Here is a 25,567-nt window from a genome sequence, read left to right as displayed (position 1 = left end):
GTTTTAGCTGCCCTAGACCCTGGAGACTGGATGGTAGCGTTGGACTTGCAGGACGCTTATTTCCACATCCCCGTCCTGCCGGCCCACCGGCGTTACCTGCGGTTCACGGTGGGCCAAGAGCACTTTCAGTTTACCGTGCTCCCCTTCGGCCTCACCAGTGCCCCTCGGGTGTTCACGAAAGTGATGGCGGTGGTCGCAGCTCATCTGCGCAGATCAGGGGTTCCAGTCTTCCCCTATCTCGACGACTGGTTGTTGAAGGCGGGCTCGCCCCAGGCAGTCGTCTCCCACCTCCAGACTACGGCGGATCTCCTGCATTTGCTGGGGTTCTCCATCAACGTGCCGAAGTCACACCTGAGTCCCTCTCAGGAGCTCCTCTTCATCGGGGCGGTTCTCGATTCGGCGCGGTTCCGGGTCCATCCACCGGAACAGCGGGTCCGGGATATACGGGCCCTGATTCCCATCTTTCGGCCTCTATCCCGGGTTTCGGTCAGGCTAGTGTTGCGGCTTCTGGGGCTGATGGCCTCCTGCATCCTACTAGTGCATCACGCCAGGCGGCGCATGCGGGCTCTGCAGTGGGACCTGAAGTTTCAGTGGGCCCAGCATCACGGCAACCTGTCCGACCATGTCTTGATCTCGGAGGGCACTGCACAACAGTTGCAGTGGTGGCTCACGGACCGCGAGTGGGTCAAGGGCAAGAGCCTCTCCCTTCCCCAACCAGAGCATGTCGTAGTGACGGATGCGTCCCTCCTGGGATGGGGTGGCCATATGGGAGAGGCGGAGATCAGAGGCCTCTGGTCTCCGGCGGAGTCTCGTCTCCACATCAACCTGTTGGAGTTGAGAGCGATCCGGCTTGCACTGAAAGCCTTCCTTCCCTCTGTCAGGGGAAGTGTCGTGCAGGTGTTCACGGACAACACCACCGCCATGTGGTACTGCAACAAACAGGGCGGGGTGGGGTCGTGGACCCTTTGTCAGGAGGCTCTGCGCCTCTGGACATGGCTGGAACACCAGGGCGTCACCCTGGTGGTTCAACATCTGGCGGGCTCTCTGAACGCCAGAGCAGACGAACTCAGCCGCCGGTGCATGATGGATCACGAATGGCGTCTGAACTCCGAAGTGGCGCAAGGCCTCTTTCAGCAGTGGGGAGAGCCTTGGTTAGATCTATTCGCCACCGAAGAGAACGCGCAATGTCAGCAGTTCTGCGCGTTGGAATTTCCAAGCCGGCACTCGCTCGGCGACGCTTTTCGTCGCGAGTGGAGTTGCGGTCTGTTGTACGCCTTTCCGCCTATACCACTTCTGCCCAGAGTGCTGAAGAAGATCAGGCACGACCGGGCCCAAGTCATCTTGGTGGCTCCGGATTGGGCACGAAGATACTGGTATCCCGAGCTACTCAGTCTGTTGACCGATCCCCCGATACGTCTGCCCCTTCGGGAGGATCTTCTGTCGCAGCAGCAGGGGACGGTCCTCCACCCGAACCTGTCCAGCCTCCACCTCCATGCGTGGAGATTGAGCGGCGGCAGTTGATGCCATTTGACTTGCCTCCTGAAGTCTGTGATATCATTCTGGCAGCCAGGCGTCCCTCCACTAAGTCGGTATACGCCTGCCGGTGGAACAAATTTGTGGCATGGTGCACAGCAAAGGCTGTGGATCCCCTTTCCGCCCCTCTTTCTGAGGTTCTCCTCTTCCTTCTTTCTCTGGCCCGGCAGGGCTCTGCCCTGGGCACCCTGAAAGGTTATCTTGCTGCCATCTCCGCCTTCTTGCGGCTTCCTGATCAGCCTTCTCTTTTCAAGTCCCCTGTGGTTACACGCTTTCTCAAAGGCATTACACACACGTTCCCTCCTGTCCCTTTTGTAATGCCTCAGTGGGACTTGAATCTGGTATTGACATTCCTGATGTGCGCTCCCTTCGAGCCTCTTCACAATTGCCCTCTTCGTCTTCTAACTCTAAAGACTGCTTTTCTGGTAGCCATCACCTCGGCTAGACGGGTGAGTGAGCTCCAGGCTTTATCTTCAAAGCCTCCCTTTCTGTCTGTTCATCCGGACAAGGTTGTCCTTCGGCCTCGTCCCTCCTTTCTTCCTAAAGTGGTGACTCCATTTCACCTTGGGCAGTCTGTCACCTTGCCCACTTTCTTTCCGCCTCCGCATCCTTCCAAAGAGGAAGAGAGGCTCCACCGTCTGGACCCAAAACGTGCGCTCTCCTTTTATCTGGACCGCACGAAACAGTTCCGGGTGGACGACCAGCTTTTTGTTGGGTACGTGGGCGCTAAGAAGGGGAAAGCGGTGCACAAACGAACCATCTCTCGGTGGGTCGTTTTGTGTATAAAAATTTGCTATTCCTTAGCTAAAAAGGACCCTCCTGTTGGGCTGCGCGCCCATTCTACTCGGGCCACTGCGGCTACTACTGCCTTGGGACGGGGAGTCCCTTTGCAGGACATCTGTCAGGCGGCGACGTGGGCTTCGCTACACACGTTTGCCAGGCATTATTGCCTTGACAGCCAAGTCCGGAGGGATGGCTTCTTTGGCCGTTCTGTCCTCCAGGACTTTCTGGTGTGATCTTGGTTCGCAGACCCACCACCGGGGATGGTATTGCTTGGGTATCTATTCTAAGGTGAGGAATCTAACTAACGTGTTTCTTTCAGATGAACAAGTTACTTACCTTCGGTAACGATGTATCTGTAAAAAACATTAGTTAGTTAGATTCCTCACCGACCCTCCCATCCTCCCCGTTCTGCGAACTGACATCTAGGGTTAAGGCTATCCCTTTCAGGGCCCTAGATTTTATTTTTGGCACCAGTGTCGGTCTTTGCATGGCTCTGCGTTCCTGGCGCGGAAGGCTATGTACAAGAACTGACGTCAGCGCGCGAGGGCGGCGTCTAAGTACTCCGACGACGTCATCCCGGCGCACGACGCCGACGACGGACGCGGAGCCGCAGACGACGCCTAGCGACGCGCAAGGGGTATTGCTGACGAAAAATCTTCCGGATCCAGTCTGACGCCTGGGGATATTCTAAGGTGAGGAATCTAACTAACTAATGTTTCTTACAGATACATCGTTACCGAAGGTAAGTAACTTGTTCTTTATCACCGGATCATGATGAGTCCAGGTGTATGGCCTGCGCCCGGTTCCGGTCAAAGAACACACTTAGGAATCGACGGGCGGCTAGATTGGAGGCCAAACAGTCGGCGCCTAGCCCGGTTAACATATTCAGCACCGAGGATGAAGAGGTCGTTAGCGTAGAAGAGATAGACTCGAGCCATGCTTCGGAGCATGAATCCCAATATGACGACGATGATGAGGTGATCTTCGAGGACGAAGACGTCGCCAACGAGGTAGGAGACGACGATGAGGCCCTTGGGGCCGAGGAAGATAGCTCAGGCGAGGAGCTAGGCCAATCCGTCGATGCGGAGGCCGAGGGAGATAGTCTCGATAAGGCTCAGGTCGAGGGATCGCCTGCGGGCCTTACCCAAGCTCGGTCGGATCGTTCTACAGCCCCGCCTGAAGGCCCAGCTTCGAACATTTCAAAAGAGCCACAAATATCACAAAAGACTGGAGTCGATTCATTGAAATCGAAACCGAAACCATCACCGGTCAAATTGAAACCGAAAGTGCAACTGGTTCAGGTCGGATCGAAGCCCTCCAATCCGTCGACACAGAAGAAGGACGTCGGAGCCGACCAAAGAAAGAAGGACTTCGGTACCGAGAAACCGAAAAAGGACTTCGGCACCGAGAAACAGAAGAAGGCCATCGGTCCCGAGAAGACGCAACGGCCTGTGGCACCGAAGGTTGGACCACCAACGACCAAGGTCAAGGTGGTCGACCCGACTACATCAACACCGAAGAGTGCTGAGACTGCCAAAATATCGGATCAACAGGGCGTCGATCCCAAACTTCGGATCGAAAACCCGAAAGCTGGAAAGAAACCGGAGACTGCGTCGAGGCCTGTCTCCAAAGAGCCTATCGGTTCCAAAGCACCGTCTGCATTCACGTTGCAACAGGTGTCGGAGTCCCTAAAACGCATCAGGTAACGGGCCGCTCTCGAACCGAAAACGGGTCCCGAACCGCAAAAGTTCACCAAACCTCACTTGGCGCCGGCACCGATCAAGTTTGGACTGCCACCACCAGGGGCACCGAAGATGTTCGAACTTAGAAAGAGTATCGAACAACCAAGGACAGTGTCCACGGAAAGAACCGATGTCGACGACTCACAGGACCAGTTTATCGACGCCGACACTGGTAGGCTGTTGTTCCGCAAGCGGAGAATTGTTCCAGAGAAGGCTTTGGACTCATACAAGATTCCACTAAAGAGGAAAATGGCCTCCGGTTCAACACCAGTGCTTGTAGAACCTTACCACACCTATGATCAGGACCCACCATCCTTTTCTCCCACACACTCGGAGACGGATGCAGGAGAGGGCTATATTGAGGATGATACCACTTATCCTGTGGATACTGACCCTGATGAACAACAGCAAGACCAAGATCAAGCATGGGGAGACCCTAATGACCCAGGAGACCCACAAAATGCTCCTGACACTCATCTTCATAATATCAAACCATCTCCCTCTGAGGATACTGCTGCTTTTAACTCCCTCATTGAAAGGGCGGCTGCCAATCACGGAGTGGAACTTCATTCTGACTCTATGGAGGAGGATTTCTTGGTGGACACGTTCTCCACATCAGAAAGAACGGTCTAGACTCTACCAATGTTAAAAGGGGTTATTAAACATGCTAAGGACATCTTTAAGGAGACAACTAGGGCACGGGTATTGAACCCGAGAATAGAGAAGAAATACAAACCGGCCCCCGGAGTCCCAATGTACATTAAGGGTCAATTGCCGTTGGACTCCATGGTAGTTTCTAATGCTCGCAAGAGAGCTAACTCGCAGACTACAGGTGGTGATGCTCCTCCTCCGGACAAGGAGTCCAAAGTGCTAGAAACATCAGGCAAAAGGATAGCAGCACAAGCAGCAAACATCTGGCGCATTGCCAACACTCAGGCACTCCTGGCCCGATACGACAGGTCACACTACGATACCATAGAAACACTGCTAGAACACCTACCAGATGAATACAAAGATGGAGCGGAGCTCCTCATCAGAGAGGGGCAACTCATTACAAATGCGTCCATCAAATGCGCACTGGATACAGCTGACACTGCAGCAAGGGCAATCCACACTAGTGTGATGTTGAGGAGGCACGCATGGCTGAGAATATCAGGTTTTAAACCTGAGATTCAAAATAATATCTTGAATCAACCAGTCAACCCAGACTTTTTATTTGGCCCCGAGGTTGACGCTACACTGGAAAAGATTAAAAAGGACACTGAAACTGCGAAATCTATGGGGGCTCTACAGTCGCAGCAGTTTCGGAGTGGCTCCTTTCGTCGCCCGGTAATAGAGGAGCAGCTAGAGGTCAGGGGTCCCAGCAGCAGTACAGTAAAGGAGGTACCCAGAGTACCTATAATAAGAACAATAGGGGTGGATATCGTGGATCCAGCACCAAAGGCAGAGGCCGAGGACACAACAACAACAGGTCCTCCGCCAATAACAAACAGTGACATCTTGTCGGGGGGAGACTCCAACAGTTCCTGCCAGTCTGGAGATCCATCACCACAGACAGGTGGGTCAGAGAAATTGTCCAGTACGGTTATTGTCTGGAATTAACATCCAATCCACCTACCATACCACCACGACACCAACCTATGTCCGCAGAGCACTTGACATTATTGCAGCAAGAAGTACTAAGTATGCTGCAGAAAGGGGCCATAGAAATCCTGCCCGTAGATCAACGAGGGTCAGGGGTGTACTCTCTGTACTTCTTGATCCCAAAAAAGGACGGGTCTCTCAGGCCTATACTGGACCTGAGACCTCTCAACCAATACATTCTGTCAGAGCATTTTCATATGCTCACCCTCCAGCAGGTTCTACCGTTACTCAGTCAGGGAGACTTCCTAGCGACACTAGATTTGAAGGATGCGTATTTCCACATACCCATACACCCATCACACAAACAATATCTCAGGTTCACTCTTCAGGATCAGCATTATCAGTTCAAAGTACTCCCTTTCGGAGTAACAACGGCGCCCAGAGTATTTACCAGGTGCCTAGCAACAGTGGCTGCACACCTACGGAGACAGCACATTCACGTCTTCCCTTACCTGGACGACTGGCTTGTTCTGGCAAAGTCAGCCCAGCAGTGTGCCAGCCACCTATCCCACACCATTCACCTTCTTCACAGTCTGGTATTCTCACTAAATTATCCAAAGTCACATCTTCAACCCGCCCACGTACGGCAGTGCCTGGGCGCGACCATAGACACTCTGGCTGCCAAAGCTCAGCCAAATTTAGCGAGAATCAACAGCATGCAACTGCTGATAAAAAAAGTTCAGACCTCAACACTCCCTTCCAGCGCGAGTGTTCATGCAGTTGATAGGCATGATGGCCTCCTTCATTTTCATAGTCCCGCACGCGAGACTACATATGCGCCCGCTTCAGGAGTGCTTGGCACGTCAATGGAATCAGACTCAAGGACAGTTAAAAGACCTAGTGTTGGTGAGCGGTCGGGCATACAACTCTCTGCATTGGTGGAATCCACACAACCTTTGCAATGGCTGACCGTTCCAAGAGCCTGTTCCACAAATAATACTGACGGCGGACACGTCTCTCCAGGGATGGGGAGCTCATGTACTCAATTACACAGTGCAGGGACTATGGACGACACAGCAACAGAAGATGCACATCAACCTTCTGGAACTGATGGCTATCTTCCTGGCAATGAGGGCATTCAAAGTACACTTGTGCAACAAAGTCGTGCTGATCCGGACGGACAACATGACTGCCATGTACTACATACAGAAGCAGGGAGGAACACACTCTCCACAGTTGTCTCATCTGGCTCAGAGCATGTGGAAGTGTGCCATTCAGAGGAACATGTTCCTCATGGCGGAACACCTCCCGGGCAAGGACAACCAGATGGTGGATCTGCTCAGCAGACACAGCCACCAAATGCACGAGTGGGAACTACATCCATCAGTACTCCAACCGTACTTCCAACAGTGGGGTCATCCAGAGATAGACCTATTGGCCACAAGGGAAAACGCAAAATGCCAAAGCTTTGCCGCCAGGTTTCCGCATCCACAGTCGCAGGGCAATGCGATATGGATGAACTGGTCAGGCAGATTTGCGTACGCTTTTCCCCCAGCGCCATTAATACCGCTAGTGGCACGCAAACTAAGGCAACACTCACTGACACTCATCCTGGTTGCTCCAATGTGGGCACGCCAGCCATGGTACACCACGTTACTAGAACTTTCTGTGGTGCCGCCTCAAAGACTGCGGCTAACACCCAAACTTTTAACACAGAACCATGGCGAAATTCAGCACCCAGATCCGCAACAGCTGAACCTGGCGTTCTGGCTCCTGAAGTCTTAGAGTTTGGCTACCTGAACCTGCCTCCAGAATGTATGAATGTCATCAAGGAGGCCAGGAGACCCACGACCAGAGCTTGCTATGCGGCTAAATGGAAAAGGTTTGTCATTTACTGTAAAAACAATGACATTAATCCGCTGAACGCATCTATTCAGAACATCATCTGTTACCTGCTACATTTATACCGATGCAATCTGGCATACAGCTCCATCCGTATACATCTAACCGCAATAGCAGCCTATCTTCAGAACAGGCAGCACCTCTCTTTATTCAGAGTGCCTGCCATCAAAGCCTTCTTAGAGGGACTCAAACGAGTGATTCCTCCAACACACCCACCAGCACCAGTGTGGAACCTAAATGTGGTCCTCACCAGATTGATGGGTCCACCCTTTGAACCTCTACATTCATGTGAGATTCAATTCCTCACCTGGAAAGTAGCTTTCTTAGTGGCAATCACGTCATTGAGAAAAGTTAGTGAACTCCAGGCACTAACCATTCAAGAGCCATTCATACAGGTTCACGCAAACAGGGTTGTTCTACGTACCAACCCCACGTTCATGCCTAAAGTGATATCACAGTTCCACATGAATCAAACTATTGAACTGCCTGTTTTCTTTCCAAATCCAGAAAATGTCGCAGAAAGAATGCTCCATACACTAGATGTAAAGAGGGCCCTCATGTACTATATAGACAGGACACAGGATTTTAGGAAAACAAAACAACTGTTCGTTGCCTTTTCTCCACAACACAAAGGCAACGCTATTTCCAAAGCAGGGATAGCCAGATGGATCGTTAAATGTATTCAAATTTGCTATGCAAAAGCTAAACTCACATTAACGATTCCTCCCAGAGCCCACTCAACACGAAAGTTAGGGGCGTCCATGGCTTTCCTAGGGAACATTCCTTTAGAGGAAATATGTAGAGCAGCCACATGGTCCACTATACATACATTTACTAAACACTACTGTGTAGATGTGCATTCAAAACAGCAGGCAGCTGTAGGACAGGCTGTTCTCAAGACCCTTTTTCAGACTGCTGCAGCTGGCACGGGCAGCCGCCGCTAATGGAGGGACTGCTATATAATCTATGCACAGATATGAATTCAGCAGCCCACATGCCTCGAACCGAATATGCTACTTACCAGTATGCATCTGTTCTTGGCATGTAGGGCTGCTGACATTCATATCGCCCAGCCTCCTCCCCGGCGCCTGTTGCGGCTGCAGCACTCAGAATTACTGTATAGGATGGTCATCACTTACTGTATCTACTCCATCACTGCCACAATGGCGAAAAACAATCTGAGGATGGAGAGGATGCCCATGCGCACTGTAGTCCAGGGGAGGAGCCACCTATCTCGTGATACTTCGAAGACTCTTCCAGGACAACAATATGCAATCATCCGGACCCAACACTAGGCGGCGATCCATGCACAGATATGAATGTCAGCCCTACATGCCAAGAACAGATGCATACTGGTAAGTAGCATATTCGCTATTGCACAGCTGCAAAGATTTCCCCCCAAGCGACAGAAGACGTCATACCACGTAGATGTAGTAGACGCATGCGTAAGAGAGTTCCCGCGTTTTTGGGGGCCATTTCTAGGACACTTGGGTTATTCATTATTAAAGCACATAAAAAAGCTTCCCCTAGATATAATATATAAAATGTGATACAAAATTAGTACTTACAGACAGGTTGGTTATAATGTTACAGGTTATTCGAGAGGATTGCATACGAACAAGTTTCTTTTTTTACGAAACCTTGCTCCATCAATCCCCTCTCTGATGGCATTTTATGCCATCACTAGCTTCCATTTAAATTAGATGCCAACTTTAGCATTCTACCATTTTGATTTCTTCAAACCTTTTATTCCCTCCTTTATCTTTCTTAAATTGTGATCCTTTCATTCTTTTATAGATATTTCCCTTCAATTCTTCAAGTCGTATTTCGACTAATTTTCTTTTCCTACACTTCTCATTCACTTCATACCTTTTTCTTTTTCCACTACATTTGCGGCCACAAATTATCATCAGAACCAACAAAGTTATGCCCATTATCGGCAATAATATTTGACCTAGGATACTCTTACCTATGTTAGGAAACCAACTACTGATCGTGGAAAAACGATTGGTTATTTTCTTCCATACACTGTCAACCTCCAGTGGTTTTAGTTCCTCTTCCAAATATGTAATATTTTTAATATACCTTCCAATTTCTACACTTTTATCAGGTATATATGTGCAACAATGTTGCGCTTTTAACATTTTACAGACTCCGCCCTCTTTTGCTAATAAGATATCAAGGGCAAGTCGATTTTGCAAAACCATAGATCTAACAGCAACTAATTCTGTATTGATCAGTAAAAATCCTCCAGCAGTGTCAGTAGATAACCGATCAACTACTGTTGACAATTGACAGATTTTTCTAGAATTCAGCAGAACTCCCACTGAACGTATCAATGCACCAAATATATCACCTACTATTTCCGAAGAACTAGCTCTTTTATATCGGGTAGTCCATTACAGTCATTATTGTTTCCAGTGATTCTTTTAACATGATAAACTTTAGGGAATACTATTCCGGAATAGCAACTCCCGTACCAGTGTTCAGGCAATCTAAAATAGGCTTTGTTTCCACAAATATAATAAATTCCAGGAAATACTGGATCAGTTCCTCCTTTTAGTCCCGAACCCCCAATTACTAAGAAGTTATGTTCGCATTCACTGGAACCAATAAATACATTGTTATATTCTGTTTTAAGTCTATGGAGACAGCTTTTCCCTGTCTTTTCAAAATCCAAGGACATAGCAGCATGAGTATTGTCAGTTACTAAAAGGTCTTCCCTTTCAGCCCATTTAGGTATCTGAGGTTTCGGTTATGAGGCCCTCCTTTGGAAATCCTGTCTCCTTTGTTCTACTAAGTTCTAAAATATATTTTCTTCTTCATGCAATTTACATGTTAAGTTGTGTTTATGTGCATCAGCTATATCTATTGTCTTCATTGTTAGGAAATATTCACCCATGAATTGTGAGTCCCTATTACTAAGGACAGTGTTCATGTTCTTTTGCATAGGGACTTCGGAAAATATGACATCTACATTTGAATAATAATACTGCAGTTTTCCAGTTCTATAAAATAAACTAGCTAATAAATACCATATGTCAAAGGTAAGTGATAAGTTACCCCTTCAGCTACTGAGTTTGACAATTTCATACAAACATAACAATCACTAACTTCCATTGTTTCTACATAATGTACTAAGAGATTTGCAAATACATTTATATCAGCTTCGTTTTTATCTACAGTGTGATGTAAATCTAGCTCATCTGGTGTTTCTAAATCTACTCTATCTCCTTTAATGTTTGCTACTTCCGTATATGTGCATTAGTACTAATCTGTTTGTCAGTAACCATCAAATAGGGAATAACCTTTTGCTAATATTACCCATATTATGAAAACTAATAATAAGCTACATATACAGATCCTACAACACTTCTTTATACAGCTTTGTTTTGGTTTTCCAGCAACTTTATTATCATGCATTTTTGGACAAGAAGATTGTCTCTTCTTTAATTTAGAACTTGGTATGAGATAACACCTTAAGCGTCTTCTCTCTTTCAAGTCGGTCTCACTTCTTCCTCAGTTCGTTCAACCTTCAGCTCTTCATCACTTTCTTCATTTAAGTTGAGAATTTCAAAGTCTTCAAGAATAACATATGTCCACTCAGGACCCTTGAACTTGTTATTCAATGTCTTCAATCTTTGACTCCTTCTATATTGGCGTTACTGTAGAAGGTCCAGATTGACTGGTTACTTTGTTTACTTGATCAGGTTCTTCACTGATTGTCTTAAGACGGTATCTCAGTCTCTTGATAAGTCTTGGCCAATTATCACCTTTTCGACTTTTCTTAAATTTCACTGCACTGCCAGGTTCTTCAAGACTTCTTTTAGCTTCGTCTTCAGATTTCCTCTCTATATGACCTTGTTGAGGGCTTATTGTTCGGGCTTGTTCTGCCTGGGAGAAGTGTGGCTCAATGAGGAGAAGTGTGGCTCAATGATTAGAGCGGCAGACCCTGATGCAGAGGTCTAGCCCGGGACCAGGGTTCAATTCCCCGCCTCGGCGGGTCTTGGGCTCAAAAAATTCCACGGACCTGATAATTCTCGCCTCGGTGCCATTCCAATCATGGAGTCCCACTCTGCAACTCTGGGCAATAGCTTGCTTAATCTCCACAATGGCCCCCACAACGCTAAGGATGCCTGGCCTCCACCTTGGGGGTGCCCAGGAGTGGACGCCTCACAGGGAAAGCCAGGATGGGTTCCACAGCGGTATTCGTACAAGCGCCTTGAGACCCTTGTGGGTGAGTAGTGCGCTATACAAGTATCAATTTAACTTTACCTCAATCTGACCCTGTTCAGGATCTTTAATGTCTGGTTTTTCTTCTGTATCCTGAACTTGTGTTTCTATATCTATTGGGTCCTGTTCAGGTCTTTTGACCTCTTTAACTTCTTCTGCCTGAACGTTTTCTCTAAAACCTTTCTGTCCCTCTTCAGACTCATGAATGGGGCTTTGGTTTTCTTCTGTCTGAGTATATTGTTCTCTCCCTAACTGTTCCTGCTCAGGCTCACTAACAGTCCTTTCCCTATTCTCCTGAGCGAGTTCTCCTACACCTGTCTGGTCCTCACTCTTTTCCTGTCTGTCTAACTGTGTTTGACTCCTAGTTCTTATAAATACTTCAGGTATGTCCACCAATGGGATCCAGTCGTCCTGATAAATGCTTGGTTGTTCTTGGGCAGCTACCTCAGAATCGGCTATAGGAAGTTCTTCAGCTGCACAACCTTCAGCAACATCAATTTCTCGTTTCAACTGAAACTCTTCTTCTTCAGGAGATGGTACCCTTTTGGTATGACTTGCATGAATCCAATTAGACAATCCTGCACACTTTACAGCTGTTGAAGTAGTCAATATAACTTGATGCGGTTTGTCCGACCTTGGTGCTAGGCACGATTCTCGAGTGTGATTCTTCACAACTACCCAGTCACCGGGATTCAGATCATGCGATTGGCTCAGCTGTCTGTTGAAAGCGTCTTCCCCAACCTGAAGAGAGAGAGAACGCACTCTGTCAGCCAACTCTTTGCAATACTCCAAAACCAAGTCATCAGTTATATTCAACAGCTTGTGTCCTGGTACACATGCTTGTCTCATGGCTCTTCCCATGAGTATTTCATGGGGCTCAATCCAGTATTTTTGTCTGGAATACTTCTGAGCCCCATCAGAACCAGAGGTAAAGCATCAGGCCATTCCAGTGAGGTGGATGCACACACCTTTCCGAGTCTTGACTAGATTGTGCCATTTAATTGTTCTACCACCCCAGAAGTCTCTGGATGGTAAGCGCAGTGCAATTTTTGTTCGACTTTGAATGCTTCACAAACTAGTCGAATTATTTAATTATTAAAATGAGACCCTTTATCTGATTCAATCGTTACTGGAAAACCAAATCTAGGGATGAGTTCTCTTAATAAAAGTTTGGCCACTGTCCAGCTGTCATTTCTTCGGATCGGATATGCTTCCACCCACTTTGAAAATAAGCACACTATGACAAGTACATATTTCAACCCTCGACAAGCCGGCTGTTGATTGAAATCTAATTGAAGTCTTACAAAAGGTCCCTCTGCCCTTCCAATCTTTCCCATACTAACCACAGTTTTCCTGCCAGGATTCAATTGTTGACATCTTAAACATCTTTGGCAAAGACTCTCTGCTACATTCCTGAACTTTATATTAAACCAATCTTGTCTGAAAAGTCAAATCATTGCATCTCTGCCCACATGTGTGTCTCCATGGTACATTCTAGCCATTGGTGCAAGCATACTGTCTGGCATAACTGGTCTGCCATCATAACAAACCCACACACCATCTTCTGCCCTTCTTTGACATCCTATTTTCACCCACTCATCCTTTTCTCTCATGTCTACTGCATCCTGCAGATCTTTCACCTCCTCCCAGATTCCAAGTAGCATAAGTTGGCAGCTGATTCCACAAGTTTCAATTTGCTTGTTTAGGGCAATTTTATGCCAGTGTTGGGCAACCTGGTCAGCATATCGGTTACCGGCTGTCACATAGTCATCTCCTGATTGGTGAACAGCACACTTAACCACGGCCACCTCTTTTGGTAATTGAATTGCCTCAATTAATTCTTTCACAAAAAATTCCATTTTTAATAGGAGTTCCTGAGGAAGTCAGGAAATCCCTTTGCATCCAAAATCATGTCCAACCCCATAACCATGTTGACTGTCAGTGAATATGGTTACTCTCCAATTTTTCCCAATTTTGCATGCTTTAATTAAAGCAATTAATCCAGCTACTTGTGCAGATCTGACCTCTGGTAAATAGGATGCTTCGACTATTCCAGTTAATGTACATACAGCGTAAGCATCACTCAATCCTCCCTCCACGTGTCGCATGCACGAGCCAACTACAAATAGCTCATGATCAGCATTTTTCAAGGGTTCCTCTTGTATGTCGGGACATGGTTTGGTCACGTCAAGACAGTCATGTTCAACCTCATCTTTCACTTCTTCTTGGCAAGGATCAGGTAGTAAAGTGGCTGGATTAGTACACCTCACTATAGTCACGTTTTCAGCCCCCAGTATTATTCTTTCATATTTTGTCAGCCTACTGGGAGTAAGGTACTGCGTGCGTGTTCTGGTTAGCAGAATCACTACTGCATGAGGAACATACACCTTGACAGGGTGTCCCATCACAATTGACTCACTCTGTTCTATGCTTAAATAAGTTGCAGCTACTGCTTTCAGGCAACCTGGTAATGCACAGGCCACAGGATCTAGGGTAGCAGAAAAATATGCCACTGGTCTTCTCATTAATCCATGTCTCTGGGTCAGAACTGAAAGTGCACAATTACCCTGCTCATAGCAGAATAATGCAAATTATTTTGAATAGTCCGGCATTCCTAAAGCAGGTGCTCCACACAATAAACCTCGCAACTTTCTAAAAGATCCCATGCTTTCATCATCCCATTCTATGGGGTCCTTCGCTCTCTTTTTGGTCATCTGTATCAGGGGTTTAGCTAGTAAAGCAAATCCTACAATCCATTGCCTACAATATCCTACAACTCCAAGGAACATTCTTATTTCTTTTTGGGTCCGTGGCAACTGCATTTGTCTTATTATTCTGATACTTTGAGAGGTCACTCTTCTAATTCCTCTCTCTATTTGATGACCCAAATATTTAACTGAATTTTTACAAAACTGAAGTTTCTCAGGGGACACTTTGTGTCCACCTTTTGCCAAGTGATTTAGCAATGCAATTGAATCAGTGACCGTCATCTCGTGTGTTTGACACCACCAATAGGTCTTTCAATATACTGCAGCAGCAAGACTGACTCTCTGGGCAATACAAGAGATTCAAGGCTTCTTTTGAGAATCTGATTAAAGATTGAAGGACTTTCAGTGTACCCTTGAGGCACACGATTCCACACGTAAACATGCTCTTCAAATTTAAACGATAATAAAAACTGGCTATCTGGATGCAATGGAATAGAAAAGAATGCATGACATACTGATTACTGTGAACCATCCTGCTTTCCATGGTATCTGATAAAGAATCACAGCTGGGTTGGGCACCACCGGGCAGCATGATACAACAATCTTATTAATTTTCCTAAGATCTTGAACCACCCTATACTTCACGTTAGGTTTCTTAATGCCAATTATAGTTGTTTCAAGGGCTACTCATTATTTCTTTCAAGATGCCTTGTTTGACTAATTGCTCAATCTCTGCTGCAATACCTGCCTTTATTTCTGGACTCGTTTTGTATTGTCGGGTATTCGGATAAACAGCACCTTCTTTCACTGTCACTTTTTTTACGGGAACTACATTTGCCATTAATCCTGTTTCTTTTCCAGTAAACTTCCATATCTCTGCATTTACAGTGAGTTTGACTTCGGCAGGTAATTCATTTTGTGTCACCATCGAATATAATTCATTTACCTCTGTTCCCTGTTTAGCTAACATGAACTTGTAAACTCCATCTTCATCAGGGGTTTGTATTGCAACACCATCCGGTGTGCAAAATATGGTGCAATTCATTTTGCACAGTAAGTCCCTTCCAAGCAAGTTTACAAGGCTTGATTGAGTCACATACCACAAATTTACGCATTTCTTTAAAATTTCCAATTTGCACTTCCATTGGTTCTGTGATTGGAGTTTTAATCCGTTTGTTTGAAACACCTACAACTTGGATGTCTTCACCAGAGAAGGGCAGGTTAGGAATGTCTGCTGTTCTCACAGTAGACCTGGTAGCACCAGTATCCAACAAGAAAGTAATATCATTTCCTTCTACTTTACCTTCTATGTCTGGACCTGACTGATTTACCGGTAGGGATGCGCCAAGTACGCACTCCCCTTCCTCCCCCCTCAGGCACAGTCATTACTGCTCATAATCAATTAGAGGGTCCTGCAAAAGAAACTGTGATGTTACAAAAATTTTCTTACCACTTTCTTCTGGAAATCCGGCGTCCACACTGTACTTGGCTTGACAGACAAAATTTTGATTTAGGTGCAGGTGGTAATTGACTCTGTAGATCTATACCCTGTTGCTGATGACTCATTAACACCTCATTCTGCGTCTGTGGATTTAAATTTTGATTCAGGCCATTATTAACTTGTACGACTTTATACTCGTTTTTCCAATGCCCCAACTTCCCGCACCCATGACAGGGAAATCTTTTCTTTGCCTCTTCCCAATTCAACCTTCCCCGTGGCTTTCCCCCATTATTGTCACCTTGACCTTGTGCTCTTCCTTGATTTTCTGTCTGTTTATTTAATTGAAGCTCTTGCTGTTCAGCCAATTTTACCTGAGCACACATTACTTTTTCTTCTAAAGCTTTTAGTTTGTTATCCATTTCATCCCCACAATATTTAGCATATTTTAGAATTTCATCAATAGACTTTGATTGCCAACACAGCATGTGCTGATTATTCATTTGAGATGTATCCAATCTCAGCCCGGTCACAAATCGATACACAAAATGAGTCGTGTATTTGTTTTCTAAACTTTCAAACCCACTATACTGTTTGAACACCTGTAAAAGGCATTCGTAGTATGCATATACAGATTTCTTTTTCTCTTGGGTTGTCCTATCTATTTTTACCCAATCAGTTTCTTTCGGGGGAATTTTACTCCTCAGATAAGTGATCACCTGGTGATATTTTTCATTACATCTTCTGACGCGGCTCCTGTTTTTGAATCTCTTGGATATTCTTCACTAGGCAAATCTATAGTAATGTTACACTCTGTCCACAAATCTGCAGGTACTACTATGTCAAACAAACCATCTAGATCCTTTAACAGTACCTTTGAAACTTTCACAAACCTCTCAACTAGTCTGTACCATTCCACTGGTTTCTCTCTCAATTTTGGGAAATCATTTGCGAACGACAAAATATCCTGTCTAGTTCATGGTACATGTACGTACCCCCCTCCGGGTACTTCCTTCATTGGATACAACCTCTCAGCCTTTTCTGTTTCCCTCACGGCATATTCAGATGTTGTTCGATTCACCTGTGCCTCTTCATTTTTCTTTGCCCACCTAACTTTCCATCTTTCAAGATCTCCCCATTTTTGTAGCAGAGATAACAACTCCCTGATCTGTAATTTTCTTCCAGGCAGATTCATGTTTTCCAAATCTTCATCAGAAAATTCTGCTCTATATGGTTTCTGCAACACCTTTGACTTCCCTATGTCAATTCCCATTTCTGATGCTTTGTATTTCGTGTAATGCTTCTACAAATAAACAGTAATTCTTCCTCACTGTATGTGTTCAATCTGTCTAGACCCACATTTCCAGCAACCATTTCTTCCAATTCTATTCTTAATTTGAAAATATTTAATACTTTTGGCTGTGACTTTGATTTTTCTGTTTCTTGAGACCATCTCTCTATATCTTCTGGGGTTACTATTGTGTCTTCGGGGTTTCTATTATTGGCTCTCTTATGGGCAAATCCATTAATGATATTACTGATTCACATTCACTTGCTTGATCATCTATTATTAGCTTTTCTTTTCTAGGGTCTATGCTTGGGGTAGGCATTACAGGAACTTTAGAACAGTTTGACTTTTCACCATACAATGGGACTACCGGACCTATGGTTACTGCATCAGGATGTGTATTCAGTTATTTTCTGGATCAATTCGTCTCTATTCTTATTTATTGCTTCCTTTTCTTTTTCTTGAAGTACCCTGTTTGCTGTGTCATGTACCATTTGTGGAACCAAAGGTGTTCTTACCATTGGAGCACTAGGGGTCATTTTATCAAATCCTTCATTATAAGGTGGAGGACTTTTCATCAATACGTCTTCTAAATACCCTTCTTCTGCTTCTCCGCTATCTATCGTTGTTAAGTGCTTGGTTTTCTCTGTACATTTACCTCCCATCTGCTCTTCTGATGTTAACACAGGATATAAACCTTCTGCCACCATGGCCTGTCTCCATTGTTTCATTTGACTATCTCTAGTCTCTCAGAGAAATTTCTGCTAATATTTGCTTAAGGTCCTGTTACTTCGTGGTCTATCACGTTCAAAGGCTTCCATTTCCCATTCTTCTAAAGCCTCATACTGGGTCAATCTAGGTCTGGGTTCTAATTTATTTATTCGTGTTCTTAAATTGTACAATATTCTTCCATTAAAACTTCCGTACTCAGGAAATGCTAATATTCCATCATCTTTTGTGTATTCTTCCCAATTTTCTAACCATACACAGGTATGATAGCCTCTTTCCACCATCACGTATGATGCAGGCGTATTAGGAGGAGGAATGAGAATCCCATCTCTACTCTTAATGGGTTTGTCCTTTTTGAAATGATTCTTAACTTTTTGCATAAATGACATTTTTCTTTTTTCTCCATACATTGCGTGCTTGTGCGAGTTAAGGTATTGTTCGTAAGCAAACCCTATAAATCTTCTATCTGGACGAGTCCCTGTTAATGTAGGATCATACATGCAATCTCCACTGTCTATTATTATTCTTGGGATTTCTATTTGGTGACCAATCAGACGCTTGCTTTAATTCTAAAATTCTCCAATCCCAACGCGTTTTTTCTAGTCTGAATATTGATCAACTTCTACTCTGTTCGCTCGCTCAGCCAATGCTTGCGTGACTTTTCTGTGACGTCCGTATCACTCCTTACTACTGACCCCTCCTTTACAATTTTGCATCAACTACACGCCCGCTGTTCCAACCAATCCCAGCGCGGCTGTTGGTGACGTCAGTGCAGCACCCGCAACTGACCCCTCCTTTAAAAGGTAATTAGAAAACGTATTTTTTTTTCACAAATTTTCACACAATTTCATTAATTAACAACATATAAACATTCGCTATTGTGTCTGACCCACTAATTCAAAGAATAATAAGATTTCTTTCACTGCGAGTAAAACCGTTCCGCTTACTCTTCACACACTAAGAGTAAAACTCTTCATACAAGCATCAGAGTACCTGCTACTCCTTCAGTATTACCCTTTCTAGGTGATATAATACCAACATTTCACCAGCGAACTCTTCGCTATCACTTACTCTCACTATCATTCAAGAAATTATTCCCTAATGTAGTGCTTCTAGTGCTGCATAACTTTCAGCACTTTCTCGATCCAGACCAATAACCTCACTGCAGTGTGGCTTCCATTTACCACCCGCTATTCAATATTCCCGGGAATTTCCAGACAACATAAAACAATACATAACCGGTTTTGGTTAAAACATAAATCAATAATTCCAAATACAATCCTCACCTAACTAACTATACTAACCATGCCTCTGCTACCAGGAAAAACTGATGCAGCGGAAATTACCAGCTCTATACAGACATACATACACACAACACTCAGTTGAGCCAATATACATTCATACACTCAATGAGCTAGCACATAGCTGCTGATCATCAATTTTGATTTTACCCTAGGAAACTTTTACACCAGTATTTTTACCATTCCTGTCTCCTGAAGAAATGTATGTTCGAAAGATCTAGTAGTAGATTAGAATAGGGAGGAAACGATAATAGTAATAACAATACATTCAACTTTTATTCAAAGAACCACAGACTCAGTAGGAGTTTTAAAGGTTTATCTGAATTAATAGTTTTGTGAGTCAAATCAAATACACGTAAACACATTAAGATTCTCCAACAGGAAAAGTAGTTTCAATTGGTTTATAATTCAATTCACATTAATTAATCTCATATGATGACAGTACCTGAGGAGAGAAAGAACAGAGAGAATATAAGAAGCACAACCCCACAGAACTATATTTACCTAGAATGGTGTGAGGACCTAGACATTAGAGTGTCAAGGATTCAGGACAGGTTCAAGTCCGGGAAGGTGACCTCTTCTAGTGTATCGCCATCGTTACACCCCTCTCTGGTGCTACTATCTCCGGCTAGGGTTTGTCCGGACCCCTTCCTAGACGTGCCTCCTCGGTTGTTACGCGATCTTTCCCTAGTGTTGGATTCTTCAATCAATTTGCAGCAAAATCTGGCAGCATCTCAGCATAGCATCGGCATCAAGTGGGACAAGTGTGTGTCTATCTAGAACTTACCTCTGTTATACCACTTCAATAACTTTTTTTAGTTCTATTGTTTAGCTCCCCGCCCCTTAATTTTAATACCCACCAGCTTTATTCTCACAAGCATTTCATATGTAGATCGATAAATCTGTACTACAATGTTTCATCTTCTTCCTCTCGTAGGGTCAGAAGTTGTTCTTCCCATGTCCTTGCTAGGCTTATGGTTTGGCAGCCATTCAATGATGTCATTGGTCTCAGGACAAGCAGATGTTGCGCATGCGTAGTTGCCACAAGGAAACAGAGACGTGGTCACCCTCCAAGGCCCAAATATGAGCTATTAATAAAGTCAGAGAAGAACATGTTAGAATACAAAATTAAATGAATTCACTGTATACCACTTACTTCTACTCTAACCCCATTTACTTAATAAATCGTTTGCATTAATGGTTTAGTAAAACTTGCATAGGTTAGTTTCAGCACAGCATGTGCATTAGTGCGAGGGTTTCGAGCAGCCATAATAAAGGATATTGCGCAGCTGCAAAAATTTCCCCCAAGCGACAGAAGACGTCATACCTGCTCCCCGCATTCTGGATAATCGGTGGATCCCGCACCCGAGATCCTACGTACACTAGATTCCTTGAAGCCACTGTAACCCATGTGGCTGGGGCTTACCGCCCTTCTACTCCTCGCTGGGAGTCCCTAACTCCCTTATCGCACCCTTGGCCTTACCATGCCACGAACCGACTCCGTTTTGCATACTTGCCTTTCAACACCAGCCCTGAATAGTCCTATCTTAACACGGTGTGACGAAACACGTGTCGGCTGCTTTGTTTTACATTCTGTATTGGTCGGTAATAACATACATAAAGAATACCTTGCTGTGATACTACTGATGTCGACCTTCATTATTTCAGAGTCTTATAACATTTGAGCTTGATTCAATCTCTTACTAAGACTTATCGAGATCATTATCCTAAAACGTGTGCACAGGACCTCAGTTACTGTTCTTTTGTGTGGGTCTTGACCCATTCAGTTGCAGGGGCTATTGCTTTGGGTTTGTTACCCCTGCCCTGTCAGCACCGCACTTATTCAACGTCAGTGAAACTCATATTGCACACGCTTGAGCGCCATTCTTCCTTGAACCCAACGAAACCCTCTTACGTTGTTATACCATGTAGATGTAGTTGACGCATGCGCAGAAGTTTTCCCGCGTTTTTGGCGGCCATTTTTAGGACACTCAGATTATTCATTATTGAAGCACATAAAAAAGCTTCCCCTAGATATAATATGTAAAATGTGATGCAAAATTAGTACTTACAAACAGGTTGGTTATAATGTTACAGGTTATTCGAGAGGATTGCATACAAGCAAGTTTCTTTTTATACGAAACCTTGCTCCATCAACATGCTAGGTACACATAGGTTCATCTAGATAGGCATTGTAGGCATACACACACTTTTATTATGCATTTTATATTCATGTATGTATTCATGATTACTGCAAGATGGATTTTCACTGTACTGCCAATCATAATCTGCCACTGTCTAACAGTTGTTGCAGCACATCTATTTTACACTAGGAGAACAACTGTGCAATAAATTCTTATTGTAACACGCCCAACTGTTTCTTCTGTGTAACTCTGAGACCGAATAGGTGAGCACGAGTGACTGAGCGAAAGGTAATATATTGTTTCCATGATCCTGAGGGATCAGGGTTGTCATGTTCTAAGGTTGCCCAAAACTATTCTGTCCCCGATAGGAGGAGATAATAGTGGCACTGTGAACTAGCTAATGCAAACAGGTTAACATTCTCGGTGGGGGTGCTCAGAACCAGTCTGCCACCAAATCCACAGTTCATGTCATCCGAACTGGCAGATTCTGTATGGGATATATAGGAACTACACGACAATAGGTGGCATCAAATGCTTCTTAAAGTCTATTTTCAGTGAAAGGAAGACAAATGGCATTAGCAAACTAACCAGTTTGCTGTGTGGTTTCCTGTAATCATTTCCTAAGTAATATTGAAGTGGTGGTGATAGGTTCATTGTGTCCATACCAGAATCTGCCATATAACTGATCACACCAGTAGAAACGAAATGGCACAACTTAGTAAAAAAATAAGTGATGGTCTGCATGGGGTTATACAAACACTGACATTTCTGTTTTGTCCACAGACTCTGGAGAACCAGATGGATATACGGGAAAAGGAAGTAGATGCCATCAAGACACAGGCCCTGGCTCTCAGCCAAGAGGATGCCAACTCAGTTGAGGTGGACTGCAAGCACCTACGAGTGGAGGATAAATTTGCGCACTTGCGAGGGCCACTTAACGAGAGACGCCGGCTATTGCTGTCCTCAAAGGAAGGGCATCAGTTTAACCGTGACCTGGAAGATGAGATTGTGAGTATGGGGCTTTTTTCCCTTCTCTTCCCTCTGCTGAAACAGGCAGCAGACATATGTTTTCTGAGTTTATTTTATTATTATTTATTAATGTATTATAATACATGTTCTAGGCAAATGAGCTGCAGATCACACACTAAGCATAGATCGCCATCTGGTGTTGAGCCAGGATGTTTGCACTTGTTTTAGTCTTGGAAAAGTCTTTGGAAGTCACAAGATAGGTGACTCCTCCTTTGGATGATAGTGTGCATGGGCATCAACTCCATCTTGAGATTGTTTTTTCCCGCCATCGGGCTCGGATGTTTTTCACGCGCTCCAGCTCGGGACCGTCACCGATTCCATTCTAGATGCGCATTCCTTCACCCTTCTCCGTTATTGTTTTCGATCGCAATCCCTAGTCGTCACACATCTCTTCAACATCGAAGTCCTCGATTCCGACGAACGTCTTCGGGTCTACCTGGGCCTTGGTATCTGGCTCATGGAAAGGACGCCATTCAAGAAATGTCCTCAATGTGGGTCGAAATTTCCCCACACCGATCTGCATGAGGTGTGCAACCTCTGCTTGTCTCCGGAGCACGAGAACAGAGACTCTGCAGCTTGTGCCTCTTTCCGCTCGAAGAAGACCATTCGAGATCGTCGAGCCAGGAGAACAATGGCTCGTTTGTCGGCGCCCATTCCAGATGACATCTTCCAGGAGGGCATCGATGTACCTGAACAGGAGCGAATCGAAAAAGGCCCCGTCAGCGCCCCCAAAGCTGATGACTCTGACATCGAGGACGTCCCTCCTGGGCAGCGGGTCGTAAGTAAACTCTCAAATATCAGGGGACGCTCCCTCCCCCCCGCACCCCCCCTCGATAAAGAGTCCATACTCTTAGACACCTCTGGCAAAAGAACCGCTTCACAGGCAGCTAACATATGGCGTATCGCCAACACTCAAGCACTGTTAGCTAGGTACGATAGGGCACATTACCACCAACTTGAAACCCTATTGCAGCACCTCCCGGACAAATATAATGACAAAGCCAATCACCTTATACAAGAGGGGAAACTCATCACCAACACCTCCATTCGTTGCGTGCTGGATGTGGCAGATACCGCCTCCAGAGCTGTCAACACAAGTGTTCTCCTGCGTAGACATGCCTGTCTACGCATTTCAGGTTTCAAACCTGCAGTACAAAGTTCCATCTTAAACCAACCATTCGATCAGGAACACTTATTTGGCCCTAATGTAGATTCATCCCTTGAAAAGATGGAGGACACGGACACAGCTAAATCAATGGGAGCCTTGCAATCGCAAGCTCCCAGACGTTCCTTTCGTCGTCCCTCTTACAAGAGCACCTCCAGAGGCTACTCCTCTGACAACCCCTCCACCTCTTATAAGACTCCCACCCTGTCTACATTCACCAGAGGTTACAAGAGAGGAGGCTACAGAGGCAACAATAACAAATGTAGAGGCAAGACCAACAACACCGCTCTGCCTCCACCCGACCCAATGACTTCCCACAGTTCACCCCGGCCCATTCCACTCCAGTCGGGGAAGGATTACAACACTTCCTGCCTATTTGGACCAACATCACCACAGGCAGGTGGGTGAGACAAATCATTCAATCGGGCTTCTGTATAGAACTCACCTCTACCCCCCCAAACATACCACCCAAACAGCGCCCAATGTCGTTAGAACATTTATCACTGCTCAAGCAGGAAGTCATCTCCCTCCTACAAAAGAGTGCAATAGAACCAGCTCCCCTGCACCAACAAAACACATGAGTTTACTCTCTGTATTTTCTCATACCAAAAAAGGACATGTCTCTGAGACCTATTCTGGACCTCAGATCCCTAAACCTCTACATACAGTCAGACCATTTTCACATGGTCACACTTCAGCAGGTCCTTCCTCTTCTTTCACAAAGTGACTTCCTTGCCACTCTAGATCTCAAAGACGCCTACTTCCACATTCCCATTCACACATCACACAGGAAATATCTCAGGTTCGTTGTGGACGGTCAACACTACCAATTCAAAGTACTCCCTTTCGGAGTCACCACAGCACCCCTGGTATTCACCAAGTGCCTGGCAGGAGTGGCAGCTCATCTAAGAAGACAGCACATTCACGTCTTCCCAAATCTAGACGACTGGCTCATAAAAGCCAGCTCATACAGTCCGTGTGTACACCACATTCACGCCACTATTCAACTACTCCACGACTTGGGGTTCACAGTAAACCACGCAAAGTCTCATCTACAACTGTCCCACATACAACAGTACCTAGGGGCCACAATAGACACCTCAAAAGCGCTCGCATTTCCCAGTCCAGCCGGGATAGCAAGCATGCAAGCCCTCATAACCAAATTTCAGCCTCAACGCTCTTCCAGCTCGAGTGTTCATGCAACTCATTGGGATGATGGCCTCTTGCATATTCATAGTGCCTCACGCAAGACTCCAGATGCGTCCTCCAAGAGTGCCTAGCACGCCAATGGAACCAGGCTCAAGGTCAGTTAATAGAGCTGGTGTTGGTAGACGGTCGCACTCACTGCTCTCTGCAGTGGTGGAACACCAAAAACCTTTCCAAAGGGCGACCGTTCCTAGAGCCAGTTCCACAAATTGTCCTGACAGCAGACGCATCGCTCTCCGGCTGGGGAGCTCATCTTTTACATCACACCATGCAGGGCAGGTGGACTCCTCAACAGAAATTACTCAACATCAACCACCTGGAGTTACTAGCCATATTTCTAGCCCTAAAGGCATTCCAAAAGCAATTATCAGGCAAGGCTGTCATGGTCCGCACGGACAACATAAAAGCCATGTATTGCATAAAGAAAGAAGGTGGGACACATTCTCTACAGCTCTCTCATCTAGCACAAAGCATATGGTGATGGGCTGTACCGCAGAACATTTTTCTCCCAGTCCAACATTTCCCGGGAGTCCAAAACAACATAGCCGACCTGTTAAGCCGTCAAACGCAACAGATTCACAAGTGGGAACTTCAGCCACAAGTTCTTCAACCGTTTTTTCAAATATGGGGCCAACCACACGTAGACCTCTTCGCCACACATGAAAACGCCAAATGCCAAAGCTTCGCCGCCAGATTCCCACACCCATTGTCCAAAGGCAATGCGATATGGATGAATTGGTCAGGCAGATTTGCGTACGCTTTTCCGCCTCTCCCACTCATTC

The 25,567-nt window shown here is 45.4% G+C and overlaps 1 protein-coding gene across 3 annotated transcripts in view; it reads left to right on the top strand.

Moving 5' to 3' along the window:
• SPTBN2 (spectrin beta, non-erythrocytic 2) overlaps nt 1–25,567 on the top strand; it is a 935,599-nt gene that overhangs the window by 722,065 nt on the left and 187,967 nt on the right. For all 3 annotated transcript variants that reach the window (XM_085625501.1, XM_085625502.1, XM_085625503.1), the window contains one exon: nt 22,169–22,393. In XM_085625501.1, coding sequence (XP_085481627.1) covers nt 22,169–22,393 — 225 coding nt within the window. The remainder of the gene's footprint in view (nt 1–22,168; nt 22,394–25,567) is intronic.

Source organism: Triturus cristatus, chromosome 9, assembly GCF_964204655.1.
Source record: "Triturus cristatus chromosome 9, aTriCri1.1, whole genome shotgun sequence".
Classification (NCBI taxonomy): domain Eukaryota; kingdom Metazoa; phylum Chordata; class Amphibia; order Caudata; family Salamandridae; genus Triturus; species Triturus cristatus.
The sequence above is the reverse complement of the archived record's forward strand: the minus strand, read 5'-3'. Positions and strand labels throughout refer to the sequence as shown.